This window comes from Cnephaeus nilssonii, assembly GCF_951640355.1.
Source record: "Cnephaeus nilssonii genome assembly, chromosome: 14".
Taxonomy (NCBI): Eukaryota; Metazoa; Chordata; class Mammalia; order Chiroptera; family Vespertilionidae; genus Cnephaeus; species Cnephaeus nilssonii.
This window is the reverse complement of record NC_137085.1, coordinates 49,117,269-49,135,061: the sequence shown is the minus strand read 5'-3', so window position 1 is coordinate 49,135,061 and position 17,793 is coordinate 49,117,269. Positions and strand designations below refer to the sequence as shown.

The window sequence follows — 17,793 nt, the reverse complement described above, 5'->3', positions numbered from 1 at the left end:
CATCATTGTAGCCCAGTAAGGTAGAAAGAACAGTAGCTTTGTAGGAAGCTTGCCCACGCCACCTAATTACTATGTAATGTTTGGTAAATTAAATAACTTTTCTGAGTCCCAGTTTCCTCATCTACCAAATGGTTATTGTGAAGATTAAATAAGATAACATATGTAAATTTCCTAGCACAGTTATTTGGCATTTAATGTTCTCAATAAATATACATTCTCTTCCCTATGCCCTATTAGTATCCCTAATAGTTAGAACCTACTTTCATTTCCTTGTGCTACTTATCTTAGAAAGAAAGGTACTACCACTGGAGAAAGATTCAGTAAGGGATACAAAATGATAACACTTGTTATCCAAGCTCACTCTTTTCTTAAGAGAAAATTTAAAACAACAACAACAAGACAAAAACACACACACAAAAGGTCTCAATGTTTCTAAGCTGCAAACCTGCAGAAGTTGCACAATTCCCAAGGTCAGGGGATGGGGAACAGCAGCTTCAGAACCTTCTTTTGACCTTTGGTTTTCTTATCACTCTACTAGAGGCCTGGTGCATGAATTCGTGTACCAGTAGGGTCCCTCAGCCTGGCCTGCAGGATCGGTCCAAAACAAGCTCTCCAACATCCCCTGATGGGTCCTGAATTGCGAGAGGGCACAGGCCAGGCTGAGCCACCCCACCAGTGCACAATCGGGGCCGGGAAGGGATGCGGGAGGTTGGCCAGCCGGGGAGGGACCGCAGGAGGACTCCAGGGCATGTTCGGCCCCTCTCGCTCAGTCCCGATCAGCTGAACCCTAGCAGCAAGCTCACCTACCGGTCAGAGCATCTGCCCCTGGTGGTCAGTGCACGTCATAGCAAGCGGTTAAGTGACCTTAGCATATCATTAGCATGTTATGCTTTGATTGTTTGAATGGACAACTTGATACTTAGCATATTAGGCTTTTATTATATAGGTTAGAAATTTAAAGTTCTATGGTAGCAAGGAGGCATCTTTGCCTTTCACATGTCTCTAAAATCTGAGGGTGCCTTAGGAAGGAAACAGGACGTGTTTCTTTAGCTGGCACTATAGGACAAGGCTGGAGTAAGCAGCATATTGGGGTGTTCTCCAAGGATGGCCCCTACCAGACCAGGCTGTCCAGCCCAAGGGAGGAAGAGGAATGTGACTGGGTAAAGAGCACCTTGGGATCACCTGGAAGATAGGGGAAAGCTCTTCAAAAGGTTATCAGTGCCAAAGAAGCCATTCTTTCTCGATCAAAGGCAGAATGTTGCAGGACTTCCCAAGGATTGGGGCTGCTATCATTGATGGCCTAATCCCCTGCACCCACTTCTGTCTTCCTCTCTTACCTCCTGGTGTTCACCCAAAATAACACACTCATTATCCTCACTGCACACACGAAGGGTCTGAACTTCCTTTCCTAGGAGAGCCACGAATTGTGAAACTGCTTTTTGCCTTCAACCATGAAAAGTACTTTAGATGGGAAAAAACCTGATAGCATCCACACCGGCTGGCAGAACTCCTTTCTTCAATATCCAAACGCATCACATTAAGGTTCATTATTCATTTAGACATTAGGAAAACTGATTTTCCAATTCAAGTAATCCACTATTAGCGTTTGAATGAACAATTTAAAAGAGGAACTGAAATAAACATTCAATAATCAGCGGAATGTCTACAAGAGACTCTTTAAAGTAACAGAGTCCTTTAGGTGTCCCCCTGACCTTTGTCTCCTCCCTCTACCTGTCAGAAGAGAAGGGGACAGCTGCCTGGCACCTCGCCTTTCAGGACAAACAAACAATGCCCTCTTGTATCAGTTCTGAGGTGAATGGTCTGAGAGGTTCTGTCTTCTTGTCACCACCTTCATTGGAGAGTGGGACTAGATGAACCAATATTCTCAGTCCCTGTTTTTGTAAGACTGGAACATGGGCATGCACAAGCCACCATTCTTTTCCTGTGCTTGTAACAGCCAGTAATCACTCTTCCCCTCAAAGAAAGCCTTTAGCCTGAGGACCACATTGTCATCCTTGGCTTCAGCTAGGGGCCACCACCTGCTCCTCTTCCTCAGGCCCCTCCCTTTGTCCGTCTTACCTCTGGTCTGATGAAGCTGTACTCCCAGGCTCAAAATTAGCAGGAGGAGGAACATGTTCTCTACCGGATCTGAAACAGACAATTGAAAGTCTCAGGCCCTTCTGTAGTTTTGCTTTCTGTAGTTTTGCTGGTCTCATGACTTGATGACTTGTTCACTCCTGAAAACAAGGAAATGACTTGTAAACAAATATATTTTTTAACATTTTTATAGATTTTAGGGAGAGAGGAGGAAGACAGAGAGAGAAAGATCGATGTGAGAGGAAAATAGGGACTGGCTGCCTCCTGCAAGCCCACCACCACAGGGGATTGAGCTAGGTTGCATGCCCTGACCGAGAATCAAACCAACAACCCCTGGGTGCACTGGATGTTCAACCAACTGAGCCACATGGGCCAGGACTCATAAACAAATCTTTAAGTGGGCCATGGCAGAGTGAAGCTGGGAAGGGAAGTTATGGGCCTCGGAGAGAGGGAAGATAGGGTAAGAGGAAGCGAGGGCCTCTTTATCAGTACAAATTAGAAGCTCTTCCTCCTTTTCTAACAGACTTCTGAATATGAAGCAGTCCTCTGACTTAACCCACACTGGTGGTTATCTCTTTGTCTCTCCCACAGAGCCTTCCATAGTTTCAGGAGTAGGTCCTTGAAAACTAAACCTGGCTTGTCAAATAAATAAACCAGCTGGGCCAGAACTCTGGGTGTCAGGCATTCTGTTTAGTGCTCAGGAGCACAGAACTAGATTCTCAATAAATATTTCACAGCTGACTGAGCAGGTAAAGTAGTCAAGCTCTTTTGAATGCTGTGAATGAGTTTGCCCATCACTTGGATGACCTCTTAAGAGGTTTAGACAGGGAGAGCAGAGAACTGGCTCTGTTGATTGTATTCCCAACCTTTGTCCTGTTTCACCTCTTATGCTTCTACCTTTGCTCAAGGTTTTTTCCCCATCCAAGGACTTTTCATGGTTGAAGGCAAAAGGGACAGGATACATGACCGTCAGCTAGTTTGGCCTCCAAGAGGTTGTCAACATTGTATTAGCCATGGAACCATTTCTTCAGGGGAAATAAGTTAGAGCCACATATGTAAATCAGTTTAGAAGCAGAGCTGCTCTGAGTATGATGGAGAAGGCCAGTGGAGGATTTGCATCAGAATGACATGATCTCATTTACACTTTTAAAAGAGGACTCAGCTTTGGTGTAGATCAAACATGTCAAACTCAAAGGCTAACACGGGCCAAATAAACAAGGTTTAAGTTTATGTGGGCCATAAAAAAACAAAAGCTTCAATTTTCATAGAAAAATATGCTTATTTCAATAGAGACATGCTGAATACAAAGGGCTGAAATAAATGAGTTAATCATTAACATAAAATAATAGAACATTTTAATAAAAATTAATATTTTTTCTTGAACATTAACTTACCAGACACTGAATAACTGCACAAATTAATAAGTGTAATGTAAATAAACCTATTTTCCTTGTTCTCTGAAAGCGAAATATTTCCTGTTGCGCACACCAAACAAGTCAGTACAAGACTAATGGTGTGGCAAACGGCTGCTAAAATATTCGCTGCTAGTATTAGTGGAGAGAAATGGTGCATGGGCTCATAAGGGAAATGAATGCAATACGATTATTGTAATCAGTCATTAGCAAACGTTGTAGTTCATTATTAATAATTATGTATAACAGGATATTGTAAAAATTAAGTTAGGAAATTTTTATTAAAACGTTTCTCACATACCATTATATTAGCTGGGCTGCAAAAATATTCCTTGTGGGCCGCATGCGGCCTGTGGGCCATGAGTTTGACATGCTTGGTGTAGATAATAGACTATTGTTGGGAAGAAGACTGGGTAGGGTGATCAGTGATTAATATTTTTGCAGAAGTGATGATAGTTTGGATTAGAGTTGTGGGGCCAGTAGAGGTGAGAAGTGGTTCTTGTTGAAAGTTTAGTATATATACATATATTTACTTTGTCCTTTAAATTTATTAAAAATTTTTCAACATCTCTATTGAAGTATAATTGACATATAATAGAGAATTATATGTGTAAGTGTGTTTGTATGTTTGTGTCTGCATATCTATAATAATAAAAGGGTAATATGCTAATTAGACTGGACGTCCTTCTGGACGAAGCCAGGGCTTCGAGGGAAGCCCGGGCTGTGAGGGAAGCATGGGCCCCAGGTGCCGGAGGGAAACTGGTGCCGGCAGCTGTGGGAAGGAAGGCCTACTTTTGCATGAATTTTGTGTATCGGGCCTCTACTATATATTTATACACATTTATACATATAAAACATAGATGATTCAGTGATATAATTCAGTGGTTTTTAGTATATTCACAGAATTGTGCAACCTATACCACTAATTTTAGATTATTTTCATCATCCCAAAAAGGAACCCCATACCCATTAGAAAAAAATTCTCCAATTCCCCTTCTCTTTCCCTCCAGCCCTTGGCAACCACTAACCTACTTTCTGTCTCTATAAATTTGCTTATTGTGGATATTTCATACAAATGTAATCATATAATATGTGGCCTTTTATGTCTAGCTTCTTTCACCAGGCATATTTTCAAGATTCACTTATGTTGTAGCACATATCAGTACTTCATTCCTTTTTATATCTGAATAATATTCTATTGTATGACTATACCACCACATCTTGTTTATCCATTCATCAGTTGATGGACATTTGGGTTGTTTCCACTTGTTGGCTATTCTGAATAATTCTATGACTATTTATATATAAGTTTTAGTGTAGACATGTTTTCAGTTCTCTTGGGTATGTATATATGTAGGAGTTGCTTGGTTAAATGGTAACTCTATGTTTAACTTTATGAGAAACTGCCAAGTTGTTTATCAAATACATGGTTAACAAATATTTTCTCCCAGTCTGCAAATTATCTTTCAGCTTCTTGATAGGTTCTCTAAAGCACAAATGTTTTAATTTAATTTAAAAAATAATTCATTTTGATAAAGTCGATTTATCTGTTTTGTCTTTTATTGCTTGTGCTGTAGGTGTCTTATATAAAAAACCACTGCCTAATCCAAGGTAAAAAAAGAAAAAAAAGAAAGATTTACATCTGTGCTTCCTCCTGAGAATTTTATCACTTTTCTTCTTATATTTAGGTCTTTGATGCATTTTGAGTTAATTTTTGTATGAGGCAAGGCTCCAGATTCATTATTTTGCATGTGGACATCCAATTGCCCCTGCACAATTTGTTTAAAAGATTATTCTTTCTTCATTGGTTGTCTTGGCCCCTAACCAAAATCCAATGAACTATGGATGTATGGGTTTATTTCTGGACTCTCAAGTCTATTCCGTTGAGCTATGTCTATTTTATGTCAGTACCAGAGACTTGATAACAGTAGTTCTGTGGTAGGTTCTGAGATCAGGAAATGTGAGTCCTCCAACTTTGCTCTTTTTCAAGATTTTGCAGATGTCTGTGTGTGGTGGGGGAGGAGCTCTTCTGGCTCTCTTGCATTTCCATGTGAACTTTAAAATCTGCTTATACACACACACATCTGAAATTTTTATAGGAACTGCACTGTATCTGTATGTTTATTAGAAAATATAGCCATCTAGTAATATTGTCTTCCAATCCATGGACAACATATAATGTCTTTACATTTGTCATCTATACTTTCAAAGAAAACCTGATGGGAATTTCTCACAGGTTTGACAAAAATAGAAAAATCTAGTAAAATTTATAGGTTTAGGGCTTGAGTCACTAGGGCAAATGCAGGTGCTATTTATTAAAATGGAGAAGACAGAGAGTAGCAGATTAGGAAGCAGAAATCAAGATTAGAATATGCTTGGAATATGTTTGAAATATGTTTGGTTTGAGATGCCTCTTAGACATCCAAGTGAAGATGTTTAGTAGGCAGTTGGGTAATAGGTGGTCTAGAGTTTGGGGGTAGAGATATAAATTTGGGAGTCATCAAAATATAAGTGTTACTTAAAGCCATGAGGATGCATGACTTCCCCTAAAGAGAGATAGGGAGAAGAGATTGTCCGAGGACTGAGATGTGGGGCATTCTAACATTTATCGATCCTTGAGAGGGAGGCTTCTAGCAAAAGAGGATTGAGAGTAGAAGTAAAAAGATAAATTAGCAATATCTTTTCCTTTCTGTATTCTAATGCTTTGACATCTGGGGCCTTGATGACTCTGGAGGGACTGCCCCTCCTAGAATTAACCAATTTCTCACAAAGAAGTTCATCTTTCAAATGCACACCAACCAATCCAGAACCCCCAACCACCCTTTTTTTTTTTTTTTTAAACTTGGTTCTCACACACTGTGCCACTGCTTATCTGCACTAATCACTCCAGGGCCAGGTACCAGAGGACCAGGGACAGACCCTATGCCTCAGAGCCTACTGGAATTATTCAAATTAGCCATTTCTAAGCCTGCCTATCCCACCTTGCCCATTTCTTCCTGTGAAAACCACAATAAAGTCTCCTGCCCACATTTCCCCTTCTCCCTCTGCCCCCATATGACCCTGATGCTTCCCTGGGTGGCCCCCTGTGGTGTAACATGTTCCTTTCTCTTGGGAAAGAGGATATAATTTTTTTCCAATGACAGCCATTTCCTGATTTGTTGGCCTCACCATAGCTAAATAACAATAAAACCTAGAATTTAAAATATCGTGCTACAAGGAGAGAGCCCCAAACTCCAGAGAGTTGGGTTAAACAGTGTGGAGGTCATGGGTGGCCTGATCCGTGTGGTCCTGGTGGATCTGGTGCTGATGAAAGCCTGTGTGGATTCAAAAGAAAATAGCAGGTAAAGATACGGAGACAACAGAATATAGGCCACTCTTTAGGAAAGAGTGATGAGGCAGTAGTTAGAAAGGAATATAATGTGAGGTCTACAGTAGACTGTATCCTTGCTTTTATTTTAGGGAAGGAGATAGTACATCAGGGACAGAAACACAATCACAATTTCCATAGGGAAATGCGCAAGGCACACCTTAGCTAGACCTGAAGATCACTTTCCTTATTGAAAATGCAAATATATCCACAAAAGATATCACTTTAAGCTGCACCTGCAGGCCTGGGACTTGTCCAGCATTCTTACTTCTAGAGAACAAAAGGATAGCACATAACATGTAGTGCTGGCAACAGAAAGGACTCCTGGCTCAGCCACCATTAGGCTTAACTTCCCCTTCTTCCTTGCCCATCCAAGGGGGCTTTCCTTGCACACTGCCTGCTAGAGCTACTGCTAACAGAGATGGACACTGTTGTAAAGGTACTTTCCAGCCAGCAGCCTTCTCCCTTCTAGGGATAATATGCCCCACATAGTGGTTAAGAGCTCTGGTTCTAAAGTCAAGCACATCTGAGTTCAAATCTTGGTTCTACACATTATTAGCCTCTAAGACCTTTGGCAGTTTATAAAAGCTCTTTGTGCCCTGGCCAGCTTGGCTCAGTGGATAGAGCATCGGCCTGCGGACTGAAGGGTCCCAGGTTCGATTCCGGCCAAGGGCACATGCCTGGGTTGCGGGCTTGATCCCCGGTAGGGGGCGTGCAGGAGGCAGCCGGTCAATGATTCTCTCATCATTGATGTTTCTATCTCTCTCTCCTCCCTTCCTCTCTGAAATCAATAAAGAAACATAAAAAAAAAAAAGCTCTTTGTGCCCCATTTTCCTGTAATGCCAGTAATAACACCCACTTCAAGTCAGAATCTTGGGTGTCCTCTTAAACCTACAAATCTCTCATCTTACACCTTCCCACTGCTCATGTCTTAATTCAGCTCCTCATCATTTCTTACACCATAGCACAGCCTCCTCACTGTAATTTTTACCTTCCAGTTTTGCTGCTCTCTGCTCCGTCTTCCACTTTGCGAGGTGGCAGACACAAACCTTGGCATCCTCCTCCACTCCTTTCTTCTCTCACTTGCATCCAATTCATTAACAAGTCTTATACTAGTAGGCCCTTCCTTCAAATGTATCTAGACTCTCACTGTTTCCATATCAGCCTGAATCATTATTATCTCTTGGGGTGATTACTGCAATAGCCAGACAGCTGGACTCTATGATTCTGATCTTACCTTCCTACAGGTGATTCTCAACACAGCAGCCAGAAAAATTGTTTAAAAATATAAATCAGGTGTGCTCAAAACTTTTGATGGCTCAATATTTCACTGAGAGTAAAATCCTAAATCCTTCCAAAAGCCCAGGGAAGGAGACTGTTTCAAGCCTCCTGCTTCAGAGGATCCCACTGTGGCCATGCCTCTCCCTGCAGTGTGAGGTGTCTGCAGGGCCAAGAGGAGTCATCTTGAGCCTCTCCCCATCACAATCTGGGTCCTTGAGATGAAGGAATTTCGTTCCCAATGGTTCTAAGCCCATGTCTAGGCCTGTGCAGTGTCTTCCCCAGATCCATCCCTCCAAGGATGAACCTTTCTGCCAGTGTGCATATTCCCATAAACCAGGCACTTCTCTGCTCTTTCTGCTTGAGACTCCCTTCTGTAAAACTGCCAGCGCACCAGCCCTCCGGCATTCCCAATTCTCCTTATCGGTCTCTTTTCCAAAGCATTCATTACCATCAGACATGCCATATAATATACTTGTTTATGATATTACTACTAGAAGCCCGGTGCACAAAATTTGTGCACGGGGGGTGGGGGTGGGGGGATGTCCCTCAGGCCAGCCTGCACCCTCTCCAATCTGGGACCCCTCAAGGGGTCAGACATCCCTCTCACAATCCAGGACTGCTGGCTCCCAACCGCTCGCCTGCCTGCCTGCCTAATTGCCCCTAACTGTTTCTGCCTGCCAGCCTGATCACCCCCTAACCACTCCCCTGCCAGCCTGATCGACGCCTAACTGCTCCCCTGCTGGCCCAATTGCCCCTAACTGCCCTCCCTTGCCAGCCTGGTTGCCCCTAACTGCCCTCCCCTGCTGGCCTGGTCGCCCCTAACTGCCCTCCCCTGCTGGCCATCTTGTGTCCACATGGGGGAGGCCATCTTGTGTGTTGGAGTGATGGTCAATTTGCATATTACCTCTTTATTATATAGGATAGCCTGCCATCTTTCATAAGAATATGATCGCTTAAACCAAGAATCTTTGTTTTGCTTACTGCTATGCCTTCAGCCCCAAGAACATCGTCTGGCAGTAAGTAAACACTCTGTTAATATTTGTTGAATAAATTATCCTTTTACCTAGCAGGCAGAGTAATTTCCTGAATACTGAATGATTAATCTGACCATGTTACTCCTGCTTAAAAGACTTCAATAGCTCCCATTATTTACAAGGTACAGTTCTCCTTAGTGTGGCCTGCAAAACCTTCCCTAACCTGGCCCCTCTTGCCTGAGCCACAGAAAAATATATGCACTTTCCATGACCAGGACCTCACAGGTGCTTTGACAATTCTAATCTCATCTTATTTTTTTCTAATCTTATTTTTCCTCTATTTCAGTTTCTTCAGGTACTTAACCCTTTGCACTTGCTTGCTTTTTTCTCGATTCCTTTATTCTACTTGGGATTTAATTTTTTAAATACCCCAGATTCTACAAAGCGCGGCAGTAGAATAAAAAACTGGAGTTTCTTTTCATACAAACTTATTTATTTGGATTTTTTTATATTTCAAATTATTGATACATTCAAAGAGTAATTTTAATCTCGAAATCCGAGTGCAAAGGTTAAAAATAGTATTGCATCCCTAGCCAGTTTAGCTCAGTGGATAGAGCATTGGGCTGCGGACCAAAGGGTCCCAGGTTTGATTTCAGTCAAGGGCACATACCCGTGTTGCAGGCTTCTCCCAGGCCCGGGGCCTTGGTTGAGGCACGAGCAGGAGTCAACCAATCAATATGTTTCCCTCACATCGATATTTCTCTCTGTCTTTTCCTTTCTCTAAAAAATCAATGGAAAAATATCCTTGGGTGAGGATTAAAAAAGAAAAAATAGTATTGATGGCTCAATATTTCACTGAGAGTAAAATCCTAAATCCTTCCAAAAGCCCAGATCTTAAGTATCTCCTTAAATAGCCTTACATTCTTATGCATTTAACACAGTATATAAGCCTCTCTTAAATGTCTTAAGCTTTTCCTTCTGCCTCAATTGTATCTGCTACTTACCTCTAGTGTTAACACTAGTGTAAGTCATTCCTGGTATGTTAAATGGGTGCACTTCTGTCTCCCTGCTAGAACAAGAACTCTTTGTACTTTATTAGGTCCTTAGAATTATTTGCTAAACCTCTGATAATTTTGGTACTTTGTTACTAGTAACACAAAACAATGTAGGGATTTCTGTAAAAATTGTTGCCTAAATTCTGGCAGAACCAGTGGCCAGAAATGTCTGTTAGCTGCATTCTCATCTAGGGAGGAGTGACCTGGAGAAGAACCTTGATAAGACAATTGACAGGACTACTGACAGAACAATTGATAAGTGATCAGCCACACAGGAAAGAAAGAGAAGCAAAAAGTTGACTACAGTTTTGAGACCAAACTATGAAGACAATATTGATACCATTGGGAGAAAAAAAAAAGGAGATATAAGATCAAGAAAGAGGTGATTCTTCCCTGCAGGTGTGACTCAAAAATTGAGCATCGACCTATGAACCAGAAGGTCACAGTTTCATTCCCAGTCAGGGCACATGCCCGGGTTGTGGCTCAATCCCCAGTGTGGGGTGTGCAGGAGGCAGCCTATCAATGATTCTCTCTCATCGTTGATGTTTCTGTCTCTCTCTCCCTCTCTGAAATCAATAAAAATATACATCTTACCTAATAAAAGAGAAACATGCAAATTAACCATCACTCCGCTACATCCACCAGCCAATCAGGAGTGATATGCAAATTAACCCAACAAAGATGGCGATTAATTTTCATATACAGGCGCCCCGAGGGGCGGGTGGGATGCTTGCGTCATCGCCATGGCAGCGTGGGAAGGCGGGGCCTGTGCGGAAAGAGGCGGCTCTGGGGTTGGGCCAGAGTGGAAAGGTGGTGCCGGCAGCCAGAGAAAGGAAGGCCCATTCTAGTACGAATCTTCGTGCATCGGGCTTCTAGTGTGTGTGTGTGTGTGTGTGTGTGTGTGTGTGTGTGTGTGTGTATATATATATATATATATATATATATATATATATTTTTTTTTTTTTAAAGAGAAAGAGCCCAAGCCAATTTGGCTCCATGGATAGAGTATTGGCCTGTGGACTGAAAGGTGCCAGGTTCGATTCTGGTCAAGGGCACATTCCCAGTAAGGGGCGTGCAAGAGGCAGCTGATCAATGATTCTCATCATTGATGTTTCTATCTCTCTCTCTCCCCCTTCCTCTCTGAAATCAATAAAAATATACTTTCAAAATAAAATTAAAATTAAAAAAGGAAAGCTATTTTTTAAAGAAATGATGATAAGTTGGGTTTGAGTCATGAAGTAATGCAAGGCATTCAAGAAAAATGTAAGTGTAGAGTTTTCGACATAATTGAGGGCTAGAGGTAAACATAAAGAAGTTATTTCAAATATGCTGATGTTAGTTGACATTGGGGAATGAACTAACTCTCTGTCGGGGAGAATATAGAAGGTGAGACTAGAAAAAAGAGGTCTGAACTAGGAATGCCCCCAAATTTGGAGAGCAGGAGTAGGAGACCAGAGAAGGCAGAGAAGAAATAGTCCTAAGAGTAAGAGAAGCTTCCCCTATTCCAGTGTTTCAGGCCCATGGAAGGAAAATCCCAAGAAGATAATAGAGAAATCTGGAGAATAAGAACTGGGAATAAGCCCTTCGGTGTGGTAGAGACAGAGGCATTGAGGTGGTTGGGGCTGGAGAATCTTTCCGAGTCTTTTATCTATCCTGCAATATAGTGAGTTTTTTTAAGATCAGGGGAACACATAGTATAACCTAAATGAATCCTGCTGCCCTGGCTGTGTGGCTTATTTGGTTGAGTGACATCCCAGACACCAAAAGGTCACAGGTTCGATTCCCGATTAGGGCACATACCCAGGTTGTGGGTTCCATCCATGGTCAGGAAGCAACTTATCAATGTTTCTCTCTCCCTCTTCCTTCCTTTCTTTCTAAAATAAATAAATAAATAAGCCCTGCTGCAGTGGGGTGTGACAATAGGAGGCCAGGCTGTAGTTGCCTCATTACATGGTAACCCAGGTATTAAGCAATTAAGGCATTCGGTGTATTTGGACATTGCCATGTGGAATAAAAAAGACACACAACAATCTATGGTTCTCTTCCAATGCATTGTAAAGCAAGTCAACTCTGAAACATGACCCATCTCTGAAGATGTTAGCATCATCTCCTCAAATCAACCTCAAACTGCCTCCTGTATATTACACAAATAACCCACATCTGGTGGTTCACCTGCCATTTCATCAAATCAATGCATTAAACAACTCAACAAGCACCCAATGATCACATATTGTGCTAGGCACTTGGGATTCAGAGAACCTAAATCTCTAATTTAATGGAAAGGCTCACAGACAGCAGGAAGAGGACACCTTGAAGCAGTAGACAAGGAAGATCCTGCTGACAGTGAGAGGTTAGGTAATGAAGGTGAATAAACCAGTTTTGAGTAGCAAAAATGATTATGGTTCATCCATTCATAGAATCTTAGGATCTTAGAATCTTGGGAGGGAACATTTGACTCCTGATGCAACTGTGTGATTACTGCTCAGCCTTAATATTCTTACTGTGTACTTTGTCAAATATATTGTCCAATATTCCCTTCCACCAGACCTGAGAATTTCAGAGTCAGAAGACCTTATTAATAGGCAATTTCAATGAAACTTAACCTCCTCACTTTAATGTTCTCTTACATGAATCCACTGTCGTTTCAACTACTACGTGTACCCAGGTGGCGAGCAATAAATAGTTTCAGTTTTCTTCCATTTTACTAATCTTTCATCATTTCACATAGAAAAATAAGCCTTTTAGTAGATCCCAGATCACATTTTTGTTAAATAATGGTTGTCTGTAGTATAAGTTAATGTAATTCTCATTTTACTTTTGTTTTTAAACAGCTTCCTTTTAGAGCATAGCTTCTAAACACAGGCTAGCCAGGAATGTTCTCTCCCTGCCAAAGGGATAACTCAAAACATGTCAGACACAGAAAAACAAAATTTTAAGTTCTATTAACCCTTCAAAAATTCTATGCTGAGATAATCTCAAGAATAGTTCAATATTTTTCAGTGCACGTTTATTTTGTGCATAAAAATATCTCACCTCATAAAACTGCCCAACAATAATAATAAGCATAGGGAAAAGCAAGAGAAATCCTACTATTTGGGGAGCAGGTAGAAATTAGCTTGTTTGTGTCCCTGAGCACAATGTCTGAGCAGAATTTCTCCTGCCCCCGATGCTGTGGAGAGAAAGGGTGCCCACACTTACCCCACTGCGACAGCCTCATCATGTTCCACACCACCAACTCAAAGAACCAGAAAAACCTCAACCCCTTGGATACTCACATCACGACTTGGCACTTGCTCCTCAGGCAAAGAAACAAAACAAAAAGAAAACAATAAAAGTTGCTCTTTGCATCAGATTCCTTCATAGAAGCCACAGCTAAACAAACAGCCAAAAGAAAACCAAACAAAAACCCTAGGTTGCTGCCTAGACCACTGCAACAGCCAGTAGACCGAAGCCAGGACTCCTTCTAGCTGGTCCAGGGGCACAGGAAGATGGACAATGAAAAGCCATCAGATAATGGAAGTACATTCAACATGAGAAAAGACGTCATTGCCATTCAGTTGTGATTCAAATCACATCTAATTCTTAGGAACGATTGAAGCCCAGCCTACTGAGTTTTGGTTTTGCTTTCAGGATCACTTCGTGTAAGCAAATAACTGACTGGTATTTGGGAAAACTGGTTGTAAAGTTACTAGAAAAGAAGGCTGAGGAAAGAATTGCTAGCATGTTCTAGCTGTGTGCCAGAAATTGTACACAGGTATTTTTAATAGTTTTCTGTGGCTGCATAACAAAAGACCATAAACTGGGTGGCTTAAAACAGCAGACACTGCTCTCACAGCTCCCTCGTTGTTCTCTCACAGGTCTAGAAGCTAGAAATCTGCAATCAAAGTGTCACAGGGCCACTCCCTCTGAAGGCTCCTGGAAGGAAAGAGTCCTTGCCTCTTCCTGGCTTCCAACAGCTTTCTGTAAGCCTTGGCATCCCTTGGTTTGTGGCTGCTTCACTCCAATCTCTTCTCCCATCTTCACATGACCTTCTTCCCTGTGTGTGTCTCTGAGTGTCCTCTCCTCTTCTTATAGGAACACTGACCACTAGATTAGTGCCCACCCTAATCTGGTATGACCTCATCTTCACTGATTACATCTGTAGATACCCTACTTCTAAATAAGGTCACATTTTGAGGCCCGAGGTGAACATGAATTTGGAGGGAACACTATTCAACCCACTACAGGACTTCATTTCATTCTTGGAGGAACTCGTGGCCTAGATACTGTTAGACCCATTTTATATATGCCTTTCCTCAATTGCACAGACAGTCCCAGACTTGGTATTTAGGCAGCCACTCCCAACTGTAGCTACCACAATTGTTTCTTGTTTGAAGGATGGAGTCAAAAGAACAAGAAGGAGGAAAGGAGAACACTGCCTTTTCAGAAGAAAAACAATAGCCCTGTTGGTGCAGCTCAGTGGTTGAGCATCAACCTATGAACCAGGAGGTCACAGTTCAATTCCCTATCAGGGCACATGCCTGGGTTGCAGGCTTGATCCTCAGCAAGGGGCATGCAGGAGGCAGTTGATCAATGATTCTCTCTCATCATTGATGCTTCTATGTCTCTCTTCCTCTCCCTTCCTCTCTGAACTCAGTAAAAATATATATTTTTTAAAAATCTGAAATCAATAAAAAACTTATTTTTTTTAAAATCTCAAAAAATATTCAATAGAAAGAAAAACAATTAGGCAGCGGTGACTTAGAGGCAAGGCGTGGAGAGAAGACAAGAACACATTAGAGAAATGTGGCTAAGAAAACACACCCTGTCTGAGCGTCCGAGTTCCGTCTCTGCTGACCCCACTCCTATGAGCCCAAGGGAACCATAGTGTTACCTGAGATGTTGCTGGCCAAATGGCACCAGTTATTGCCAGTGAAGTTACACCTTGGTTCTTGAGTTCAGCAAAAAAAGAATTCAGAGCCAAGAACTCAAATTACAAGAAAAAGTCACAGAGGTAGAAGAACTGAGCCAGCTGGACTGCATAGGCACAGAAAACAAGTTAAAGAGGCAGAAAGGCCCTTGGAAAGGCAAAGACAATGTGCCTGGGGGAAGGGGAGGGGGAAGGAAAGGTGTGGGCATGCTCTCAGAGGGAGCGCACACCCTGGGTCCTTCATCTTGATGGGAGTTTAGGGGAGGCCTGAGGGGAGTCTCAAGAGAATATCCAGCAGTTTTAGGTGCCAAAATGAGATTTATTCCCCTGACTTCACACATCCTTGGGTGTGGTTGGCACAAATGGCACTAATTGAATTTTTGTTACCTATCTCACTGAATAGGATGATTTAAGCTATTTACCCTCTGGCTGTGGAGGAGAAGTGTAAACTATTTACTTTTAAGTGTCCTTGGTTAGGAAAGATAGGGTTTTGCCATTTACTTGATGTCTGTAAACTGCTTGGGCATTTAACTATCTGCCTTAGTTTCCCTATTCCATTTGTCCTGGCTTACTACTAGCCTGTCTCAGTAGGAATGAGATTGGTCATCTAGGTCTATATCCAAGTTGGCCTTTTCTTGCCAACTTGTTTTCAGTCTCACCACTGAAAAGCCCCACAGCGTAGTGGGACCACAGAGGCCTGAGGAATGGGCGTACGTCCTCTGCATGGCTCTGAGAGTTTAGTGTCTACATGAGATCCACATACCACCTGTCAGAGTGCCTGTCCCTCTTTAGGAGGGAGATAGACTTGTCACTGTTTCTCTTTTCTGTCTTGTCCAAGTTTCCTCCCACTCCGCCCCACTCCCTTTCCTCTTGCTGCAGGCAGTTAGACAGACATGAGCAAAGAAAGAACAATGGGCCAGGTACAGAAGGTCACCAGGGTGGAAAATCCCAGGTACCTAGCAATGGACAATCCTATATAAAAATAGCCTAATATGCTAAGTGTCCAGTCGCCTGGTCGGCTGTTCAACCAATCAAAGCGTAATATGCTAATGATATGCTAAGGCTGCTCAACCGCTCACTATAAGTTGACCAGTCACTATGACATGCACTGACCACCAGGGGGCAGACACTCCAACCGGTAGGTTAGCTTGCTGCTGGGGTCCGGCTGATCGGGACTGAGTGAGACGGGCCAGACACACCTTGGAGCCCTCCTGCGGTCCCTCCCTGGCTGGCCAACCTCCTGTGTCCCTCCCCAGCCCCCTAATGGTGCACCAGTGGGGTCCCTTGGCCTGGCCTGCACCCTCTCGCAATCTGGGACCCCTTGGGGGATGTTGGAGAGCCGGTTTTGGCCCAATCCAGCAGGCCAGGCCGAGGGACCCCACTGGTGCATGAATTCGTGCATCGGGCTTTTAGTCAATTATAGGGTGGGACTTCGCCCCCAGGGTGACTTTTCCTCCCCTAGCATATTGCTGGTTATGAGGTTTGGACCCCCTGATCTTTCCTCCCTAGAGACATCCATGCTGCCACTGTGTTTCAGCTTTAGGCCCAGAAAAGCAACAATACCAGCCAAGGCTGACCTCAGGACTAGCAGCATTGAATAATGACCTCTTCCCTGGTGCTGGCCAATTAATCAGTGGAGACTACAACAATAAAAAGACACAGCTGGAAAACTGCTGAATATTCTACTGAGATCTTCCCCTAGGACCTCCCCTAAAATCTCCACCCTTAAAACCCTTAGGATGGAGGACCCTGGGAGCATGCCCAACCCTTTCCCTCCCTTCCCCTTCCCTATCCTCACTCCCAACCTCCAAGGGCCCTTCCTTTACCTCCATAACCTGTTTCCTAAGCCCATATCTTCTAGGAATTACTTCTTCTACCTCTGTGGTTTACCAAATAAATGTTCTCTTACAGTTTGAGACTGACTCTGAATTCTTTCCTAGTCAGAACCCAGGTTGCTGAACCCAGGTTTGGTCTGACCCCAGCGGTCAGACACCTGGTGCTGTAGGTTCCCAGGCTCTTTCTTCATTCCGTAGGTTTTGGAAAACAGACTTACCTCAGAGCAAGGGTGTTTTCATAACAAGGCCCTCCATGTTTTCACCACAGGGCCCACAGATAACTCAAACTAATATCTCAGCATGTTTTCCTGCCTCATAAATCTATATGCCTTGAAAAGATACTGGAGGGGGAGATATCAACATTTTCACAGGGGCCTCTACGTAGAGGACTTATAGGTGGTTTTTTTAGTTTCTTCTTTTTGTTTATATTTTATTTTCTAAACAACTTGCCATGAACACAAATGCACTTTTGTAAAGACATGGAAATAATTTTTAAAAATCAGTAATAGAAAATTAAATTGCTAAACCGCAACAAGAAAACATTTCAAGAACCTTGCAAAGGGCGTATTTTTGTTTCTAATTTATTTAATTTAGCTTTGTTCCCTTTATGTTATTTTTTTTTATAATGGGAGATCCCTGAGAGTCATAGCTAAATTGTGTTTGTGCTCCTAAAAACAAGACAACAGGCTCAAAATGGAGTTACACTATGACCCCAATCACCAAACCAAGACTTAATTATAGTTTGGCTCTTCCCACATGGAATCTTAAACCAGTCCATCAAGAATTGTACTGTTTGTGGAGCTCCAGTGGCGCAATCGGTTAGCGCGCGGTACTTATAAGAATTGTACTGTTTGTGTTTGCTC

At 42.6% G+C, this 17,793-nt stretch overlaps 1 protein-coding gene across 3 annotated transcripts in view; it reads right to left on the bottom strand.

Annotated features, from left to right (window-relative positions):
• The window catches only part of PDCD1LG2 (programmed cell death 1 ligand 2), a 57,352-nt gene extending 43,543 nt beyond the window's left edge, over positions 1 to 13,809 (bottom strand). For 2 of the 3 annotated variants that reach the window (XM_079791155.1, XM_079791157.1), the window contains exons 1-2: positions 13,462 to 13,809; positions 2,080 to 2,237 (exon numbers count right to left, since the gene is read on the bottom strand). In XM_079791155.1, coding sequence (XP_079647281.1) covers positions 2,080 to 2,134 — 55 coding nt within the window. In that variant the 5' untranslated portion in view covers positions 2,135 to 2,237; positions 13,462 to 13,809. The remainder of the gene's footprint in view (positions 1 to 2,079; positions 2,238 to 13,461) is intronic. The other variant, XM_079791156.1, reaches the window with a different exon arrangement.
• Positions 13,810 to 17,793: the final 3,984 nt, after the last annotated feature.